The sequence below is a fragment of the Pleurodeles waltl genome, chromosome 6 (genome assembly GCF_031143425.1).
Source record: "Pleurodeles waltl isolate 20211129_DDA chromosome 6, aPleWal1.hap1.20221129, whole genome shotgun sequence".
NCBI classification, from domain to species: domain Eukaryota; kingdom Metazoa; phylum Chordata; class Amphibia; order Caudata; family Salamandridae; genus Pleurodeles; species Pleurodeles waltl.
In genome coordinates this window covers 41849225-41871860 of record NC_090445.1, presented here as the reverse complement: position 1 = coordinate 41871860, position 22636 = coordinate 41849225, and the positions used below count along the sequence as shown (strand labels likewise).

The 22636-nt window shown below is 47.0% G+C and overlaps 1 protein-coding gene across 1 annotated transcript in view; it reads right to left on the bottom strand.

Annotated features, from left to right (window-relative positions):
* Positions 1-738: 738 nt before the first annotated feature.
* PPT2 (palmitoyl-protein thioesterase 2) overlaps positions 739-22636 on the bottom strand; it is a 104889-nt gene continuing 82991 nt past the window's right edge. The window contains exons 5-9 of the mRNA XM_069237186.1: positions 18890-18997; positions 17594-17677; positions 10161-10245; positions 7537-7591; positions 739-6356 (exon numbers count right to left, since the gene is read on the bottom strand). Of these exons, the coding sequence (XP_069093287.1) occupies positions 6213-6356; positions 7537-7591; positions 10161-10245; positions 17594-17677; positions 18890-18997 (476 nt within the window). The 3' untranslated portion in view covers positions 739-6212. The remainder of the gene's footprint in view (positions 6357-7536; positions 7592-10160; positions 10246-17593; positions 17678-18889; positions 18998-22636) is intronic.

The following is a 22636-nucleotide window of genomic DNA, read 5'->3' as shown; positions in this document are numbered from 1 at the left end:
CTGCAGAACTGAGCTAGTAGTCGAAAATTGGGCGCTGTCTCTAAAAGATCCTGTTACAACATTCTGTAATATTTGTATAGGAATTTAGGCAGTATAAGGTGGGAGACGCTGCCATAAATAATTCTTATTCATACTACACTATCCCTCCTTTTCTACTGAGAAACATTTGGAGTTCTTTACAATGTATGATGTCATTGGGGCTTCTTTGTGCAATAAATTAGTTACCTTCAACACAGGTTTTGCAGCATGGCACTCTGCTACATTCACATGCTTTGCACTATTCTGCAGTCTAGTGGTCAGGTCTGGCAGTCTCCTGAACAAGTTTAAAGGTTTTCCTTTGGGCGCTGAACACGGGCGGAGTCTATGCCACCTACATGTTTAGCATGTTGATGAGCTTAGAATTTTTCTGACTGCTCACCCCTTTCACCAAGAAGGCTGGAGGACTGCATGTCAGTCTCGAGGTGTTCCAAGCTATTGGTACAAAACTAGTTTTTCACCTTGTACCCCTTGCTAATTTCTGGGAAAGGTTATTTGACCACATAGGAACAACCTCATCTTCTTAGTTCTAAAAACACAAACAAAAACAAGGGGCAGTCCTGGGGGCATGGATTTGTTATGTAAAGAATATACTACTGAGCCAGGGCCATTTCCCAAACCTTGCCCTCCTCCCATTTTCACTCCACGCAAGATGGCTGGTCAACATCCTTACAAGTCAAAAGTGAAAACCAGAAAGCAAAATCGGAGGTAAAATGTTTTTCTTTAATTTACATGTGCTTCAAGTGTTACAAAATGTGTAAGACCAAAAAAACAAACAAGTTAGGGAGGCAAAAAAAAAACAACAAAAAAAAACACACACACACAAGTCCAATGTAGTCCAGTGGGGGCAGCAGTGAGTGAATATACAATGTACATCCACCACCAACACTGTCTGTGCAATCCCTTGGGGCACAATGGCGTTAAAAGTTGTCGATGTGGGATGCAGTGCGAACTGCAACAACTGCATCAATTCCCTCCAGTAAATGTTTCTTCAACATGACTAGGTGAGCAGTTCCAAGGACACACTAGTTCATCTCCTGAAGGGATCCTCTATCACATATACTCAGCCTCACAACACTATGTTGTAGTCCAATTGTTTTGCAGCCATGACTTTCTGCGCTCAGCCACACATTTTTTGCATTTATATACCTCCCTGAAGGAAGCTTTTGGAAGAAATTTGCCCCATTGATCTACTCAGATCCAAACAAAGCCCGTCCACACTAATATTTCCAAATCTTTTTACGAGCTTCCAACATGGTTAGAGGGTGGATTTCCGCAAACGAACAATTTCCCAAAACGCCTTTTTTTGACACCCCACAACCAGACTAACCAATCCCCAACCCACGTCTGTGGACCAAAAACCATGCCGCTCTCTCTGCACAATGCAACGCAAAGGAAAACTAAGCACAAATGTTCCCAAAAAAAGTTTCAAGAAACAGATATAAAACACATGCTATCCCCTCCCGTGGATGCCCATGTGAACAAGTTTCCAATAAGTAGCTCCCAATCTAATGACGTCTGGAGTCAGATCCTGAGCAAGGTTGGTGGCCACGTCTCACGTCCAGTTGAAATGCGTGATGAGGCTCACTACCTCAGGTTGTATCCCCAAAACACAGACACTTTAAATAAACAGAAACCTACTTCAAAGTGCTAACAGCCACAAAACAGAGACCTTGTGCAAGGCAAGTATAGAATTGTACCATTAGAAAATCAGACAGGAACGTTATAAATCTTGCCCCTTCTTTTATAAACTCCCACCCCTAAACAACTGCTACCCCTCAAACTTACATAGCATCCCACCCAAATACAGGGTTTGTGCACAGGAAAAAATCCCTAGTCCCCTCCCACTCATACCCAAGACTGCTCTTCACAGGAAACCCAACACTTTTTTGGTTAAAGTACTTTGACTGGCATCACAATCCTGAAAGGTTGTTCAATTGGCATTTAGCAGAGACTAAGAAAACCCATCTCCCAGCTGGTGGAACAACAAAGATGTTGTCACACGGTGGCATCATTTTTGTTGTTGTATAATATACAGTAACTTCAGAAAGGGCACAAAGAAACATGAAAATACTGGTAGATCTGGGGCATCTCCCACGCGGGTGACTCTGAGCATCAAACAGTGTTGCGGTGTGCAGGCTTGTTTCGGTGGGAAGGTAGGGGTACAAGGTTTGGAGTCTGCAGACACAAAGATACTTTAGGCAAAGGCTTCATCTACTGCATGGACAACAAAGGGAGTAACCAGCTGCTACCTGGTCTTGGCACCCTGGTATAAAATGTCACTGCCCTGCCTACCCCCCTCGTCTCAGGAGTCGTGAGGGCAGCGGCAGAACTTGAGGTAAACTGGACTCTCAGCCCACGCTTGTTCCCACTCCTTACCTTTCTAACAGTATCTCAGCAGCAGACTGAGCAGAGGGGCTTCGATTGACAGAAGGGGTCAAAACTGAAATGTAGTTTGGGTCAAAATGCATGTGTGATGTCAAACCCACTATCACATATATTTTAGTGAATCGATGTAAATGTTCTTTTGACACCCACCTGAATGTGGCTCGTAAGACCTCTCCCCTATTCGTAGCCCCACACTACCAGTCCCTGCACTGCGTAACTTAACCCACCTACCTGAGGTACCCGCACCAGCGATGGACAAAATAAATACGTAAAAAAGGGCCAAGCTCCTCCTGGGACCAACAAGCTGTATGCGGATTCTCATACTCAGTTTGTTGATGCTCAGGGGTCACCAGCTTGTTGTTGGGCAGTGGTGTGGTCCTGCCAGTCCCTTTCTAGTAAATTAGGGCCGTATGTACGAACACATTTTCCCATTGACACAGAATGGGAAAATCCCTTTGCTACATCTGGCCCTTAATCCTTCATATGGAAGATGAGGGAGCCCTACCCTCCATGCTAAACAAAGCACTCAACAATGGCAAGCATGAGAGCGACTAAAGTTTATAACAATTAAACACAACTGGGCCAACAAATCTAGTAGTTTGCTTAACAGGATCTTGGACTCCTAAAACCTTCCTTGTGGTTTCCACGGATTCTGAAGCAGCAATCGTGATTCTGTACAGCCGATCTTGAGAAAACCTATCTAAAATACCAATCAAAATTCTGATCCAGAATGTCAACCTGTTCATTTTTCTATTCAGAACTTGTACCACTCTTGCTCCGCTTGCCTCCAGAAGGATGCAAAAAAAAAAAAAAGAAGGGTTGTAGAAATCGTTACTCAATATTTAAAAAAAAATCAAGAAAAACGACCACGATTTACTAGTTTTTAACCATTCTGCCCCATTCCAGGGAATTCTGTAAAGTGTAACAGATGCTCGAAAGGATGTCAGAAAGAATCAGCCATAGGAAAAGATGACTCTGCTAATTTATAGATCAAAAGTAAGTGGTGTTGTGCCCGTAATTGCTCGTGCAAGGAAAAGCTGAGCAGTCGCCAGTACTGTAATGCCACCAGCAGAAGGTACCAAGTCGGACACTGCAGTGCCAGGAAGATTTAGTAATGTCACTGCTCTGTGTCTGGGTACTTCACTGAGGTGCCCTGAGAATAAGACATTGTTTGGAACAAGAGAATCCCAAACTGACCTGGGCTGGATTAACCAGGTGTGTGGTTGTAGCTGCAAACTTCTACATAAATAAGTAAGGTACGCGTTGGTGGAAGTTCAGAAAGTTAAAAAAAAAAAAAAAAAGGTTCCTTTTCGACTCTTACCAAGGTGATACTTACTGCAATTTACAGAGAAAAAAAAATCACGTTTGAAACTATGGACTGATTTATGGTGATGAGGAGAGAACTCAACGCAAGAGTACCTGTCTGCCAAACTGATGGTCTGAACGCCCAAAGCAAAAGTGGGAGGACCGCCACCTTTCTGTTGATGGAGCTCTCTCTGTAGACATCTTCCTCTAATGTCCTGAGAGAGTAGGGGCCGTCGGAGGAAGAGTATTACACCGCCTGGCCTAATTAGGGTTGATTATGTAATGATATTTTTTGTGTCAGTCACCACCAGATTTTACAGGTGTGGGACAGAAAAAAACACATAGGCCCTCATTAATTACCTGGCAGTCGGCAGTAATATGGTGGAAAGTACTGCCAACAGACTGGTGGTACTTTCCACCATATTATGACATTGGCGGTTTGGCTGAAGGCAAACCGCCAATGTACCTCACCGACCGCCACGGCAGTAACAGCCGCCGGGCTGGAGATATGAATCTCCAGTCCGGCGGCCGTCACTCTACCGCCGGCGGCATTATGACCCCACCTACCGCCATGGTTTTCGTGGCTTCCTTACCTACCACGAAAACCATGGCGGTAGGCACTATCAGTGACAGGGAGTCCCTTCCCTGTCACTGATAGGGGTCTTCCCCACCCACCCCCCCCATCTTCTCCAAACCCCCCCTACATTCACAACCCCCTTCACACACACACAAGCATACACACACCCATTCCCACACACATCCACGCATGCATACATCCATTCACACACACATCCTCACACTTTCATACATACACGCATTCACACAACACAACATACATGCACTCACGCCTCCATACATGAACACACATTCAACACCCACCCGCATCCACGCACGCACAAACATTCACACACACAACACTACCCACTTACCTGTGTTGTTCGAAGGGTCCTCCAGCACAAGACGGGACCGGGCGCTGCTGCCAGCAGAACACCGCCAGGCCGTATTACGGGTCATAATACGGCTTGGGGCGGTCTACTGGCGTGGCGCTGCTGCTGGCAGCAGCGCCACCTTACTGCCACCCGCCGGCATGGCCACAGCCAGATTTCTGCTATCTTTCTGACGGAAATCCGGCTGTGGTCGTAATACGGCGGACGGCTGGTAGCCGCGGCGATGGTCTTTTGGCAGCCATCGCCGCGGTGGTAGGCGGTTTTTACCGCCAATGTCATAATGAGGGCTATAATGACGCCCATATCTACAGAAAAAAAAATGGCTGGGTGTGGAGGCCCACTTTGGGAGTTTGTTACTGAAAAACACAAACTTTCTTAAGGTTTGGTGGACGGCCGTCAAAACAGACAGTGACCATCTACCAAACTTATTGCACCTTAAGGTACAAAGATCATTCTGGGACCAGCGGTGATCTCTAAATTTGGTGTCTGTCCAGGTGGCGGATATAATGTCCTCCTCCAATTCGGTCTGAGTACCGTCTGTAAAATTATAAATCAGCCGCTATATAAGCTTTTGCTGATTTTTGACTTCATATTTAAATTACAGCTATTTTTAGGTTTCATAGCCAAAGTCATTCACAGACTATTATGGTCCAAAAGGGCATGAAGCAAGCTCTGACCTTTTCCATCCAGCCCGTTAATCCTAAAAACGTCAACATGAACAGGGAAACGCATCGCTAATGCAAGTTGAACTCCTGAACCTTTTTTTCATGCAGGAATTTTAAATAGTAACTTTAAAAAAAAATCTAGAATGATAAAAACTAAAATATTCAGGGAGAGACTTCTCTTCATTTCCCCGGATTCTGGTAATCTGCAAACAACTAAATTGGGCAGGGTTGTGATGCACTAGGCTCTCCTGGATAGCTAGACACCCCCAAGTAAAGGCAGCAGTTTCCACTCATGTCAACTTCAGGAGTTTGGAGATGATCAGGGCAAATAGATGGGACGCCGGTGGTCTAATGCATCACACCCCTCCCCTCCATCCTGAAAGTGAGATGCAGTCGCTGGAGTGGATTTCGCTGAGGGATGTTACACAAACCAAAATATACCATCAGCTAAGGAGACTGAAATTCTGACATGCAGACAAGGCACATTTCTGCACAAGGTCAGAAAATTTCAGACACCAATAGCAGCTTAAAAAATAAATACATATAAAAGAGAGGAAAAGTGCTGTCATTTCCACACTTGTTTCCCGATGGATTTGTTGTCCACTTTCCCGTTACCGTAGAACTGTTTACAAAAACGAAACCTATTTTGTTGAGCAGAAACGCAATGACCGTTCACTCCTTGATTCCAATCCTGGAAATCGCAACCGAGGTTCAGCAGACATTTTGTGTTCATTACGTCATAGCCTTAGTACACCTGCGACCTTCACAACCCAGTATGAGCCACCCGAACAGCTGGTGGCCTCTGGATGGGGTGAGGAGGGTGGAGGGTCTGTGGTAGATAGGAGAGTCTTCAAGTCGCCTCTTGGCTCCACTATGTCAGCCATTTTTCAATGTAGGACTGGTAGACGGTCAGGTTGGAGTGCCAGGTGGTGTGGTGCACTCCTGGAATGGTGTAAGACGTGATGGCCCGCCGGCCGTCCAGCGTCTTCAGGCCAAATGCATCTTGCAGGTACACCTGAAACAGGAGAAAGAGTGTCAGACAATCTGCTCCAGCACAGCGGGTGAAAGAGCGGCAGCACTGTGGGGGGGGGCGGCAGTGCAGTGCAGCGTTGACAGGAAAACCAAAAAAGAAAACACAAACCACATTTATAGACTGAAAAGCAAGATGGTAAAAAGGAAAGAGTGAAAAAATTAATGAAGCAGAGAGAGAACGCTAGGGTGAAATGCCATATGACTCAGTGCTTGGATGAACGTTTATTATCGTTTTATTGTAAAAGGGGCGGGGCCACAGGCTGCGACAAGCAAAGAGGGACATTGCACAACACTCCCCGTCAGTACACATGTATGTTTGGCCGGCTGTCTCGGAACAGCCAAACACACATGCACACTACGCTCTCTCCAACCCGGCACTGCGTTGCCAGAGACTCCCACTCTGCCTTGGAGCGCCTTGGCAGGGTGCTCCGACCAATCGTTACGCTACTATCATGCATGACAGCAGCATTCAGATTGGCCGCAGGGCAGGGTGGGAGCCTGTGCCTGCAGCCAAGGCAAGAGGAGTTGCGCGGTGGTGGCGGAGCCAAAGGCGATTCAGGTACCTTTTTATAAAATTTAAATTAATTGTTCTCACACACATCCTCCAAACCCCTTCCCCGCCACTACACGCTGCTCTGCCCCCGCCATGCGCCACTACTGGGTGACGCCAGAGGACACAGCATAATGAAATGGTGAAGTTAAGCTGTTCACACGGCTGACCCCGGTGAAGCTGAGTAGACAAGAATTTCCTGATGCCTCCCACTGTCTTCTGGCTTAGTGCAGCTAAGATGCAGCCTCCGGAGCAGGACGTGCCACCAAGCGTGCAGGATAGGACACTGATGTACACACAGCGAGACACGCGCACTCAAGATACTTTGTAAAAACACCAGGTTGTCCACTGCAAGTTCTGCAGCAAACAACAGCAGCAGGTCTCTGGTTTCAAAGGTAAGCGCTATGCACTCGTACGCGCAGATCATTAGGGGTCTGGATCATGAAGCGGTGGTCGAGGACTGGAGAAAATGGCAGATTGAGTAAATGTCCTTCAGTAAGGATGCTGTGACCAGAACAGCCCTTAGGTGTTCGTACAGACTCGGTGTGTGAATAAACTGGCCGCTAGGGAGTGTGGGCTTCGAAGGGCGTGAGCCCAGGGATGATGCTCCTACCTTCTGATGATACATGTCCATCACCGTCTCGTTTTCATTGTAAAACCCAAATTGGCTGAAAAACAGAAAAGAACCATTCAATTATTAATGTGCTTCTACAATATTGTCCCGTCACCTCACTTACACTACGACAGCATTGCAGACACTATTTCTACATCTTCTCTGGACCTCTTGTGCTCACCGTCTCGATGATTTCTTGTGTCCTCTTTCCCACACGCTAATATCACTACACAACGTTTCTATGCTGTCTCCAGTGCATATGAAGACATCACTGATCACATAGTTTCTATGTTTTTTTTTCCCCCTCATAACTTTTTATTTGGTTTTTGACAAAACATGCATCAAAAACTGGCCGCCCACGGGCATTAACGTCATCTAGGTTAATAGGCATTCGGAGCATGGAGGCCGACTGGCCTTGCCCTATGGCCGACATTAACAATATTCGGAGCTGCATGAAAAAAATATCAAACCAAAACAATACATGCAGTGACCGCTCGGATTTTAGCCTCAAGCGACTCCCTCTGTCTGGGGCATGGGTCTAGGTGTATCCTAGCATAGGCCGCCCATCTCTCCCAGATTTTATGATATTTCCGGGTGCAACCCCTTGCTGTACAGATAGGGCGTTCCAATCCCCCTTCCACCGCTGCAGTGAGGGACCAAGAGTATCTTTCCATGCCTTTGCAGTATCACGTTTGGCTATGACCAGGCCCAGCCACAGCAGGAGTCGCGGATACCTGTCCCCATCTATCCCTTCGGAGTAATACAGCAAGGCACACCATGGGATCCTCGGCACTGTTAGCCCCATTACTCTCTCTAAACAGCCAAAGACTTCTGCCAGACGGGGGCCAGGACAGCACAACCCCAGACCGCATGCAGGAAATCACCAGTCTCAGACTGACAACACCGACAGGTGGCAAATGCAATCAGTCCCCTCCTCCAGAGCCTTTCAGTCGTGCAGTAAGCTCTGTGTAGGCACAGCTTTAGGAGGTGGTACTGGGAGGCTATGGCCGCCTCTCTATGCTAAGGGCCCAGGTCGTGAGCCCACCCCTCCTGCAGCGGCTCAAAAGCGTCTGGAGTATTAATGACTAGGGAACGGTATATAACTGAGATCTTGTGGTGTGGGATGTTTGTCAGAGGTATTTTACCTACTAATGGGCTAAATTCTGGGATCTCTTCTAGGTGTGCTATGTATTGGTGTAAGAGCATGGTGGAAATGTAAGTACATGGAGAACGGAGTCCTGTAGAGTTTAAACTCTATATAAAAAATTTAAAAAAATAAAAATAAAATAAAAAAAAGAGTGGTTTGGGTGGACCAATGTGGTTATGACCTGGAACAGCCAGTGGCCAGGACCTTGGGCCAAACCTTGAGCATAATATTGAGGAGGGAGATTGGCCGGTACGATTCACAGAGATCCAGTGGCTGACGGGGTCTCGATATGACCCCAATGTCTGCCTAAGGTTGGAGGGTACTAGTTTGCCCCCCCAAGGCCTCCCAGCAAGGAGGACCCGTGAGTGCCAAGTTGTTTTATGGAACTCAGCCAGGAATCCGTCTGGGCCTCGTGATCTCCCCGACTGAAGCTGCTGGAGCTCCCCAACTATTCTACCATAATGTCCAGTTGCAAAATGCCTCTGTCTACATCTGAGAGGGGGCAGGTTGAACGGTCTTGCACAAATGCCTCCACCTCAGAGGGGCTGTCTGTTTCGTGGCAAGCATATAATGCTTCATAGTAGGCCGCGAAAACACTGGCAATGAGCCAGTCTCCCATCACGTGCTCCCCTTAAATGCGTAAAACGGTTGGGATGGGGTCACGGGAAGATACAATTGAACAAAGCCCGTGCAAGGTTTTGCTAGATTTGTCACCCCACTGATATACGCGACTCTGGGTTGCCATGCAGGCCGGCCGCGCCTCATCCAGCAGGGTTTGACACAGAACGGATCCAGTATACAGCATCCCGAAGGATTAGCGGATCTGGGGAGTTGCGATGTTTTTTTAATGTCATCTAGCACTCACACAATAACTGCACACAGTGCTTCTATGCTTTCTCCTGGCCTCTCAAGCGCACCATCACATCACTAAGCACACTGTTTATCACAACATGGCTAAAAACCATTGACAAAACCAATAGCTCTCATAAACGAGAACTATTGGCTTTGCCAATGCTTGCCTCTGCTTCTTACCATAACTTTGCCCTATTGTTTCAGCCCTACACTGCCCTATTTTCCTTTTATCCACCAATTTCACAGTTTCCTTCTTTGTATCTGTCTTCCTTCACTGTGGCTCTCTTTGGTCATATGGCTATTTTTCCGTAAATCTCCCTCTTATAATAAGCATTCGCAACTCTCTCTTTCCCCTTCTTCATCCCCCAATTTCCTTTTCCCTCTCCTCCTTCTCTCCCAACTATCCATTTCTTTCTTCCCTCTTATTCTCATCCCTCTTTATTTCTAACCCTAGTTGATGCTTATCCTCGCTGCCTTTTTCCATCCCACATTGCCTCATAAGCTCCCAGAGCCACTCAACACTTCTCCCGCTGCTACAGATTATCAGCCATGGTACTCGCTAACCTTCCTGGCCTCCCCTCACCCCTACAATGTGGTGCCCTCTTACCACTCTGCTTCATCTCACCTGGACTGCCAGGGTGTGATAACGCCATCATCAGGACCCCCAATCAGAACAAGCTTCCGGAGACGCAGAAAGTTCTTCTTCCAGACTTCGGAGAGAAGGCAAATATGTAAGCCAAGAGAGAAGACAAATATGTAAGCCAAGAGAGAAGACAAATATGTAAGCCAAGAGAGAAGACAAATATGTAAGTCAACAGAGAAGGCAAACATGCAAGTCAAGAGAGAAGACAAACATGCAAGTCAAGAGAGAAGACAAACATGCGAGTCAAGAGAGATGACAAACATGCAAGTCAAGAGAGAAGGCAAACATGCAAGTCAAGAGAGAAGGCAAACATGCAAGTCAAGAGAGAAGGCAAACATACAAGTCAACAGAGAAGACAAACATGCAAGTCAAGAGAGAAGGCAAGCAGTTCACGAGCAAGAAACAAGAAGTTTGCAGCTTGTAGCTTTCGGTTATGAAACTTTCCAATTCCTGGCAACACACTTCCCAATAGAAGACTTTCTTGACTGCTTGACTATTCCATTATCTTTGTTAATATTTAGGTGGCCAAATCCTATGGGCCAATTCACAAAGCTTTTTCTAAGCGCAAAAAAGTTAATCTAGAGAAAAGTCATAAAATAAAAGTAACTTAATCATTGTGCTACTTGCCTCAGTTGCAGAGTCACGTGCTGTGCATACTCCACTGTCTATTTTGGGTTGATAACACTGCTTTTCTGCTTCTAAACCTTTCATAGCCTGTCAGGTATGGCACTGACCTGAAACGGACAATGCACCGCACGCGGGTTCCACATTCAGAATTAGTGAAAAGACTGTAATTGTGAATTTAAAATCAAAGCTAGAGTGTACGGAGGACATGTACGATCCGCCTTTAGGCGCGAAGTAGGTGTAGTCAGTGTGAGACTGTTCATGAAAAGCAGCTCTTGGAAAGACCTTTGCAATTCCACCTTGAAAGCAAGATTAACCATGACCCTCTCTAGACTAGTTCCAGGGGGTATCACCCAGCCCCCTTGAAGGCATGCTTAACCACGACCCTCTCTAGACTAGTTCCAGGGGGTATCACCCAGCCCCCTTGAAGGCATGCTTAAGCACGACCCTCTCTAGACTGGTTTCCAGGGGTTCCACCCAGCCCCCCCCCCTTGAAGGCAAGCTTAACCACGACCCTCTCTAGACTGGTTTTGGTGGGTTCCACCCAGCCCCCTTGAAGGCATGCTTAACCACGACCCTCTCTAGACTGGTTTCGGGGGGTTCCACCCAGCCCCCTTGAAGGCATGCTTAACCACGACCCTCTCTAGACTGGTTTCGGGGGGTTCCACCCAGCCCCCTTGAAGGCATGCTTAACCACGACCCTCTCTAAACTGGTTTCGGGGTTTTTTATCTTGCCCCCTTGAAGGCAAGCTTAACCACGACCCTCTCTAAACTGGTTTCGGGGGTTTTTATCTTGCCCCCTTGAAGGCATGCTTAACCACGACCCTCTCTAGACTGGTTTCGGGGGGTTCCACCCAGCCCCCATGAAAGCAAGCTTAACCACGACCCTCTCTAGACTGGTTTCGGGGGGTTTCACCCAGCCCCCATGAAAGCAAGCTTAACCACAATCCTCTCTAGACTGGTTTCAGGGTGTTTCAACCAACCCCCATGAAAGTTTTGTTAAAAAAACAAATGGAGCCCCGGCATTTCCGAAAACGCCAATGCTTTATAGGCACATTTGATTGTGGCTTAATGAAATATTACAGTACTTCAGGGTGAACTGCAATATTTTCCGATAGCAGAAAATGCTGCAACTCCCTACAAGAAAATCGTGTGCTTAGTTTCACATATTGATCTGGAGGAACATGCGTTTGATTCCGAAGAAAACGTGCCAGTCAGAGGCAGTGTGTCCCACTGGATGAGTGGGCGTTGAAAAAGGATGAAAGGCCCATCGCTATTCTCGTGTCAGTGAACAGATTATGAAAATGTGCTAAACGTGGGAAGCGTGAGGGGCTTTGAGAAGGATGCTCCAGGTGATAAAGCAACATGGCGGTAACACTCCAACTGGCTGAGCCGCCTTTAAACCGACTGACATGCACAGTTCTTTCAAAGCACATGCTGGTTGGCGCTTCGGAGAGGACTGGTGAATGACAAGGCGCAGAGGGCATGCGTTGTGGCGGGGGCAGAGTTGGCAGCACTTTGCCAACTAGGTGGCTTTGTTGCAGTGTGGCATGCATGACGGGCTTAAGAGATCTGTCTAACTTGTTAGCTTTGTAAACAGCAAATGGTCATTAAACTGAGAGATGACAACGTGTAGTCGGGGTTGTTGAGTGAATAACTCTTCTATGATGATTGTCGGCGTGATCTGTAGTCTTTTTTCCAGTAGACCACCTGCCTGTTGCGATGCCCACCTTGCTATGGCCATGCCAGTTCCATTCTTTAGCTTGTTGAACACATCAGTCACCCATTGATCAAAGGTTGTTGACATTAAGTGGCATGTTCATCCCAGGCCTGGACATCTGAACTGTGAAGCAGAAGTGATATCCGAGTAGGAATTCTGGTGGTACCCTGTAGGGAACAGTGTGATCCGGATGCAAGAAGTGGCCTTGATTTCCAGCACTCTGAAGCCGCCTAACTTTATGCCCCTCTGGTCACTGTTAAAAGAACCGCTCCACAGCCTTCTGTTGTTCACAGTAATACTCACACAGCCAGGAGTACCACAGTCGAGTACTCCCCAGCTCAGGCCGATCCCAGACCTCACACGGTCTCACCTTCCTCGCGCCTCCAGTTTCCAGGACTCCGGAAGGGCCTGTCGCAGACCCACGATTAATAACTGCACTGTCTCTCCATTCTGGTTGTGAGCAATCTCACTGCAGAATGCATCTTCTGCAGGATGTAACACCGCACTTGTGCATCTGAAAAAAGTAGCCTCGTCTTCCTCTTCAACTCAAAATCTGCAGCCCGCCATATAATGGTATTATGCGGAGCAGGGTCAATGCGTGTCCACTCATAATTTAGTGTATTTTGAGCACATCAAAGATGAGCATCTCATTGTATCTTTTTCACGGTCATTGACTATGGCCAACTGGCTCATACTCTTGTTTTTTTTTTTTTTTTTTTTTTTAAAGTATCGGCATGATGCCAAAATCAACGCTTGCTGTGTGCCTTTGTTCGATGACAAAACTAACTAGGGCAAATCTCTAGCTATAGTATTTCTGCTCCTTTGCTGCAGGCGAAATGCAGCCTGCGTCAATGGGGTAGATTTGTCTGACTTCCACTCGGGAAGGTTGTGGCGTCTTTGCTGATTTGTCAGTTTATATCTAAGTCGAAGGAGTGGGCAAGTCACCAGAATTAGCCTCTTTCCTTTTCCAAAGTTTTTGAGGAAACAGGAATTTGAAATTGAGGAAGGGACTTGATAGTTGTTAAGTTTAAAGTATTTTTATAGTCAAAATGACTGACCAAACCTTCTTTTAATGAACCGTCAGGGTCTTCAATATCAAACTCTGTCTTTTAAAATGTCACTCTCACAACTTTTTCTATAATGACGAGCATGAGCCTGTAGCCCTCTTTATGCTCAGGATGGTCAGCCATTTGCAAAATTCCCCAACTATGGTCACTCGGAACACTACTGTCTCATGGCCAAAGTTGAACATTTAGAGTTTACAAGCTCTTTGGCTCACACACAGTCTTACACCAGTGCTGTGGGGTCCTATATATGTAATCCTACTTGTATCGCATGAACCTGCCAGGGCGCAACAGAGCCCTCCGCAATGGACTAGACCCCAAGATATGATTTAAGATCTTCTACCCTTAGGCCAGTAAGAAGCTCTTGTTGTTGAGGATTGCTCCTTGAGGAGATGACTTGCAGGAGAGTTGGGGCAGTTCTGTTGTTGATGGGAATGTCCTTCCAGATCCCGGTTTCCTTCTAGCGCCTTCCTTCTTGCATTTTATTGTCTCCAGTCTGGCAACGTCCATGGCTCAGGTGTTCTGCTTGTGGTGGTTATTCTCTTGGCCACCTCTAACATTCTTTAGTTTTTGAGGGACTTGTAAGTGATGCAACATGCTCAAGCTGTCACTTTCTTGGTGATGTGTTTTGAACGAGGGTTTTGAGTCGAGTGAATCCGAGTAATTTCACATTGTCAGGCAGTAGATGATTTGTAAAAATAAATAAATAAATAAGTGCCAGGGCCCTTATCAGGATTCCACCGCAGCTTGCACCACCCATTTCCCCCTGCCAGCGCTGCCAACAACAAACCAAAACAACTACTACCCATCGCACTTCTAGAAGTGTGACAATTCAGACTATTCAGTGCCCCATCGTTATAAGAATCGCTTGGACAGCAGGTATTAGTCATTTCTGATGTGTACTGGATTAAAAAAGAACTAATCTCTAAATTAGACAACAGCGGCACCAGGTGGCAGACTGCCATATGTACAGCAGTTGACAATGCGGGGCCAGTGCTGAGCACCGGACACCACTGGTCAAATTAAGCACTGGTGTCAGGAGTGGTGGAGATTGAAGTTGTGAAGCTACTCAGGTTTATAATGGATAGCAAAGCGTGAATATGAGGTGCTTTGGTGCTCTTAATGAACAGGAAGAACTCAGTCAGATGGGAAGTCTAATTCTTGAAATGCATTTCTGGGTCACGCTCAGGCCTGTTTTTTTTGACTCAATGAATGCCACAGGCCAAAGAGATTTCAAAGCTCTGTTGAGAGCCCTCAACATATTGATGGCTTTTTATTATTTTGTCAGTCATTATGGACCAGTGGGTTTCCACATAGAGACTGAAGATTGTCAGGCAGAGGATGGATGCCCGGGGATACGCAGTTTCTGGGATCCTGATGTTTTCATTCATACAAGCGCTGATGGCGATTGCCAAGCTAGGAGGTGAATCATTATAGGATCGTGTCTGAGAAACACATGCATGTATGCAAGCTATGTAACAGTGTTTGGTGGTTAATTATCTTGAAAGCAGCAGAAATGTCCAGAAGGAGCAGGAGGCAGGGGTCTTTTTTATCATGTAAGAGGAGGGGCACCATTGAATCCTTGAATTACTGCTATCTCTAATAAGCTACATCATGGTCTGTAGAGTTATCTTTGTTGAAATCTTCCTGTAGTTTTGTTGACATGCCTGTTTTAAAGATTGTTCCTTTGAAGGTTAGGGGCGGGATGAAAAAGTGATCTAGGTCCAGCGTTGATTAGTTCAGTAAGGGGAGGATCTGTGCTGCATTAATGGGATCCTGTAGTTGTCTTTGTCTAAGGGACACTTGGACAATGTTGAGGAAGGCTGCAAGAGCAGCCACTCAAAGAGATTGGATAGTGGATGGTGGTAGAATCCAGCCTTTGTAGGAGGTGGACTTCAGTGTGTCAAGGATGCAGGAGAGTTCAGTGAGTGAAAGGAGTGGTTCAATGAGTGGTTAATAAAGATGATCCATAGGAACCACTGGGTTACAGAAAGCATGATCTGATCTAATTGTGCTTGTACTGCACAGCACACATTGTGGTTGATGTCTACATATTTACATTACATATAAAGCAAAAACATCAGCAGTAATAATCTTGCCTCTAAATCCCATCTCTTGACCAACCTTGATCCATCTCTGTGGATATCTTGTACCCAAGGACATGTGCTACCAGGGCTTCAATTCCCAGTATCCTGTGGCATCTGGCCTACTCCACCAGGTGTCAGATGCCCTGGTTCCAGGTCAAAGACACAGGAGCCATTCAATAATTTGATGCATTATCTCTAACTTTCTTTCCAGCTGATACTTCATGGGTCCACCTCCCACAGCGTAGGGTTATCTATGTCCCTGGTGTTTAGGATTTGTAGTTCTAGTGTACAAAGTTTTTGGCTAAGACACTATGGCCCTCATTCTGACCTTGGCGGGCGGCGGAGGCCGCCCGCCAAAGTCCCGCCGTCAGGTTACCGTTCCGCGGTCGAAAGACCGCGGCGGTAATTCTGACTTTCCCGCTGGGCTGGCGGGCGGTCGCCTTCAGACCGCCCGCCAGCCCAGCGGGAAAGAGGCTTCCACGATGAAGCCGGCTCGGAATCGAGCCGGCGGAGTGGAAGCTGTGCGACGGGTGCAGTTGCACCCGTCGCGTATTTCACTGTCTGCGCAGCAGACAGTGAAATACATGTAGGGGCCCTCTTACGGGGGCCCCTGCAATGCCCATGCCAGTGGCATGGGCACTGCAGGGGCCCCGCGACCCCCCCTACCGCCATCCGGATCCCGGCGGTCGGACCGCCGGGATCTGGATGGCGGTAGGGGGGGTCGGAATCCCCGCGGCGGTGCAGCAAGCTGCGCCGCCGTGGAGGATTCAATGGGGCGGCGGTACACTGGCGGGAGCCCGCCAGTGGTGCCGGTCCGACCGCGGCTTTACCGCCGCGGTCGGAATCCCCATTGGAGCACCGCCGGCCTGTCGGCGGTGCTCCCGCGGTCCTCCGCCCTGGCGGTCTTTGACCGCCAGGGTCAGAATGACCGCCTATGGGTCTAATTTAGAAATCTGATGGATGGTAGTCTACCCGTCATGGTGGTTGAGGACATTACCTCTGCCATCCTGAGGGACTACCATCTGTCAAATTTAGAGGTGATCAGCAGTCACCTCCGCACATTGAAAGGAACTGCTGTTAAGGTGGTTCCTTTTAATGTCCAAAAAGCTTGGTGCCCATTTTTCAAAGTTTGTTTCAGAAAAAACTAAAAACGAATGACCCTACACTTTGGTGGACTTTGTTTTTCTGCCTCACTGCCAGGCCTTTACTGGTGGGGACGGACAGAGGAAAAAGAGGCATTACAGCATCCACACTAAATAGGGCAGGGTGGAGTAATGTCCTTCCCACAATCGACCCTGGTCTGTCGGGTCATCAGAGGAATTTTGCTGTTGACAGAGCCAACGGAGGATTCAATCAAGGGAAAACTCAACGTCCACGTGTCTCTTTATGACGTGGCCAGACTGAAGGTTCGGTGGACAGGTAACCCAGTTGAGTTTGCAACAAACTACCTTGTTCGCCAAATCTATAATCAGACCTTAGGTCTGAGCAACTGTTGTAGATCAGAATCAATTTTAGCCCTAGAAAAGTCCAACCACATTTGGGCAGCTGCAATAAGTAAAACACATTTTACAATGCAGCAACAAGGATGGATTTCAAAACCTGTTGCCCATTTCCATTTTCATACAGAAGATCAGAGGAGTACACTGGGCACTTTAACTCATAACCGCTCGTTACAGCAAAACCTTAAGTTTCATTCTAAAAAATGCTGCACTCTTGGAGGTGAATTGTCTGGGCTCCACCAGAGCCTTTCAGTTAATGTCATAAACACACCCTATTATTCAATGGCCTTCTCTTCTGTATGTGAAATGTCTAAGTCTCTGTAAACTCTTCTATTACCAGCTAAAACCCACCACCTTATTCAATTGTCTTCCTCTCTCCCTTCCTCCAAGAAGCACCCGTGTGGCTCAGATATCATCTTACTGGTGGCGTTTGGACAGCTCCTCTCCGAGTTCAGCAGGGCGAGGTAATCACTATTGTTCAAGTAGAGGTCGTGGTGATGGGGGTCTGTAAATAATAGTTAAAAAAAACAAAATAAATGTAAATTCTTTGAGATCATACCCGAAGTAAGAAAGCAAGGTGCAAAGTATAGGAAATCACAACAGTGTTCAGAACGGGGTACAGAGGAGCCTCAGAAAGCTGACCAAAGTAACATCCGCACACGAGGCAGAGTAACATAAACAGCCCACAGTGGTACCAGGGTGCAATCAATGCTTAAGCAGAACAGACAACCACTCTAGACTTCAGACCCAACAGGGCAGTAGCTGCACACGCTTTGCAAGAGGTGCCAGTGTTCTTGCAGGAGGAAAGAGTTCAGCATCACATGCTAGGAAAACTGTTAGCTCCGACACTCAAGAGTAATAGTGTCAGTATTTGTGGCAGCCATCTTGGATGAAGGAAACCACAGGTGCTTCGATCCAACCAGAGGGTGACAGTAACCCTTCCTGAAAATTGGACCTCTGAAAGAATAAATCCCTCCATAAAATACAAATCTCCAAAAAGTACTTTATAGGCAATAGTTGCAACAAAAAAAACAATGGAAGGAAACTGGAAATAACAAATGCTCAATAATGGGTCTGCAAGAGTGGAGGGACACTGACAAAGACAAGCATTTGCAATGCAATGGGTCTCCCGTTTGCTGGAGTTGTAAATTCCCAACTGGACTTTTCTTGCCACATAAATTGAAAATGGAAAGTGAAACAGTTGACATAAGCAAGTCAATTCAAAGTGCCTCGGCTGCCGTGAGCGTGAAGGAGAGACTCAAAAGGAAAAATAAGTTTGCTCGCAGTCAAACATATCAGCAAACGTGCAACTACCCATGTAACAGGGTCGGTCCCCAAGGCGGTAACAAAACCGTCCCAAGGAAGGACAAACGTAAAGCATTTACCAATGTCATCAATGGATTTTTGAAAGGCAACACCACGAACGAGTGATAGTGATGGGCGTTAGGTGGGCGTGGTTAAAAGCCCACACAGATACCAACATGTTGAAAAAGCAGTGCTTGCGCGCTGCTATTCTTGACCTAAAAAACCAAGTCAGAGACAGTGAAATTGAAAATGGAAAACTCTGTGAGAACTCTACAGATATTACGCAGTTCCACATAACAAGATATGGAGATTGTAAGAGTTCTTCCACAAAGAAAATACAGGCACACACTAGGATTCACTGCCAGTCTGAATGCCATCAAACCAGCACATATTACCACGTGGGAGTACTCACCGTTCCAGTAGTTGCAGATGGAGAACGTCTGCCCAAGCTGCTTGTAACAGAAGCGATACAGATTGGACTTGACATAATGTGGGAAGAGGTACCGTAGGTAATCTGTGTCTACAAAGACAGAAACATTCAAAGAGATTAGCCAAAGGACAGCGGCAGTGCACCACTTCCACACTAAGAACTGCAGACCATGTTGCTTCAAGGACAGGTGCACATCTACAGCTTGAGTAGGAGAGTGCAGCCACTATATTGAAAGACCCCCCCCTCCCCCCACAGTTCTTTAGTGAATAGTTACTCATTAACACACAGACACACACACACACACACACACACTCAGACAGAGAATCTGTTTGTAGTCAAGGTTGGCAGTGGAGGTCAATGTTTGGCATCAAACATGGCAGGGGGACGTTCTCAGCTTCAAATTACATAAAGTTCTACTCCCAAACGAATGTCTCAGAGATGTGTGGTGACCATTCAGCCAACTGAAACCCCATATACAAGAGTGGTCTCCTTTAAGAGACATGGTACCCTACAGAAATAGAAACGTAATGGAGGTGGTGTCCTCTCGTAATGACAGAAACAGAGTGCACAGAATCCATCAGAATTGTGTGTGCGACAGGTGAAGACTGGAGTAGTTGGTTCTGTAGTTGGTTCTCCTGCACAAACATCTTTCATAGCATAGATCTGTAGGTGTGAAATGCTGACATCTTTCCTTGCCAAATCGACCTCTTCTACACAGTCTTTTTCATGGAATCTAATATCTCTATCAGAGTTAAACCTACATGCGGCATCTGCAGTTGCTAAATTAACAGCTGGATAATGATGGCATAGTCAGGTCTCAATCACAAGCCTACTGCTGCATAAGAAGTGAGCTCATCAGCTCCATCACAAAAGAGACATAAAGTGCCTGTAGGTTGCCACTGACCATGTCTGTCTTCTGCTTCCCACCTGCATAGAATGGGGCTTGTTGAATGGAACAGCATCCATACATTGAAATTAACAACATCTTGGAGCCAACGCATCAGATGTCCTGTCTTTACTAGATGATCTCAGAATGGAGGTACACCTCGTGGGTGCCTCAGATCTCATCCTGGGTCTAGTGCTAGCCTTCGACACGGTCAACTACTTTAATCAAAGACCCAAGGAGGCAGGGATCCCTCCCAAGGCTTGCAAAAATAATAAGTATTTTCTAACTCTTTGTCGTCACCTTCATTCTAGGTTCTCAAGGTTCAGCACTGTACTTTGTAACTTTCCAAAGCAAAGTACACACCTAGAGGAGATGCTTCAGGCTACTCCAGTTTTAACTCCAGGTTTGCTGACTGCTTGGCCACCTTATGGTACGAGCAAATAAACTGCCTGGGAATACCAGAGAGATTCAATGTCATTGCACCTTTGGCTTCATGACCTATGTCTTGCTGCCTTCAGCTTTCCATGCCTTCCAAGCACCCACAGAGGGGCACTATTCCTTAACCACCAAGCCCTAGCTCTGTACAAGCCTTTATGGCACAGGCATGGGCTGGGCTGGTTCTGGTGATGATGTTTACTTAGGACTATCTCTCTCTTTTACATCCATCAGATATTCCAAAATGTACTATCAAGTCTCCTGTGTAAATCCAAACACAGAGATTTTATATCATCATTTGAGTCTCTCATTTGGATAACAGTGACTACCTAGATTAGGATTAAGGTTCTGTGTTCATCATCTGGCATACAATCATGCCTATGATACATTCTTTTTTTAAGCAGACTGATTCATTCAGGGACCAGGAAGATGTTTACGGTTCTTGTGGAGTCTTTTGCTTAAGGTTCTAACATTCTGCAGTGTGCAAGACAGAGATTGTGCCTTCTCTTTCAGGCTGTTACTATCACCCACTAACTAACACTGCGCTTGTCAAAAAGGAAACAACTGTAAATAGCAGAGGGCTGGATCGCAGTAGGGCATTTAATTGTTGAGCCTTGGGTGTGAAAGAACATCTTGAAAGTGGTGGCAGAAACAATCTTTGTAGGGAGTTGAGTTCTGGTTGCAGTACCCCCCTCCCACACACAGTTTTTTCCTTGTTTTTGGCTGTAACTTTGACTCTAGTGCACTGGGTTCCCAGTGCCAGTGGCCTTTGCCCTCAAACTGCACAATTCTTTTTACAATTGGAAGCACCTTTAGTTACCACTGTAAGTCCCTAGTAAGTGATACCTCTGGTAGCTAGGGCATAGGGTACTAAAGAGAGGCCCCATAGGGCTGCAGCACAGATTGTTCTGCCTTCAGAGACCCTGTCACCAAGTGCACCCTGCAATGCCATTACAGGCTGCGTGTCTTGGTGCAGAGCTAAAATGACAACATGACATGGCGCACAGCCTGTGTGTCATGTCCCCTAACCACTGCATGCAATATATGTAAGTCACCCCTCTAGCAGGCCTTACAGTCCTTAGGTAGGGTGCATTATATTACATGTGAGGGCATATCTGACTTAGCAGATATGTCCCTGCTAGCTCTTTGTCGATTCTCAGACATAGTATGTGTCCAGGGAAGCTTTTTTAAATGCATGTGCTGTACACTGGTCATTAAGAGTTCCCCAGCTTTCTAATGGCTTCTCTGAATCCTGGGATGTTTGGTATCAAACATCTCAGAATAATAAACCCCCACTGACTCCAGTGATGGATTTATTATAAAATGCACACCAAGGGCACCTTAGAGGTGTCCTTTGGAAACCTACCAACTACTAGCATGTTGACTGCCTAGTCCTGACAAGTTCAGCCACCACGGACTTGTTTCTGGACTCCCACGGTGAGGGCCAGTACTCTCGAGGCCCAGAGACAAAAGCCTGCACTGGGCAGAGGTATTACCTCCTCTCCGAGGCAGGATGGATATTCCAGGGCAGGGAGCTTCAAAGGCCTTACAGCCTTTGTAATGGGACCCAGGTCTCTCCAGAAGATGGAGATGACCAACCAGCTTCGCGCCCCCATCCATCCCTCCCCCCCCCCACCCCACCCTGACCCCACTTTTGGCAGCAGCACAAGCGGGTCAGAGTTAAATTAGGAGGAGTGCCCACTTCATGCCAGTCCCACCCCTAAGGGGGATGAACTGAAGTGGACACTACTTTCAAAATTCCTACATCTTGCATGGAAGGAATTAGGCCAATAGGGTTAGGGCTATGCCACCTCCCAAAGGAAGGTGTCATAGGAAGGTGTAGTCACCCTAAAAGTGAGTAGCCCATTGGCTACCACCTGGCGCACTCTGTAACGCCCCTAAATACAGTATTTAGGTGGCACCCCTGAACCCTGGAATCAGATTCCTGTCGACCTAAGAAGAGCCAGACAGAACAGAAGTCACCAAGCAGAGCAAACTGAAGACAACAACTGACTTGGCCCCAGCCCTATCAGCCTTCAAAGAACCTGCACCCAGAAGACGACTCTTCCTGCAGCCCAGCGACCTCCAAGGCCTTCAAGGACTGCCTGCATTCGATAAAGACCAAGAACTCCTGTGGACAGCAGACCCTTCCAGAAGAAACCATCTCCAAAGAAGAAGCAGCCTACTGAGGAACCACAAAACTGCCACTTGGAACCACCTCTGCACCTGACGCCCCCGGCCCGAGTCCAAGTGGCCCACCAGTCCATTAAAGGTTCCCCAGGGATTCTGACCAAGAGTCCACCGTGGGCTGACCCTACCGGACTCCCCAGCAATGCCTGCAGCCTAAATTTGGGGACTTTCCCTGACCGTGACCTGCCTGGTTAGCTGTTTCTGATGCCAAAAGACGC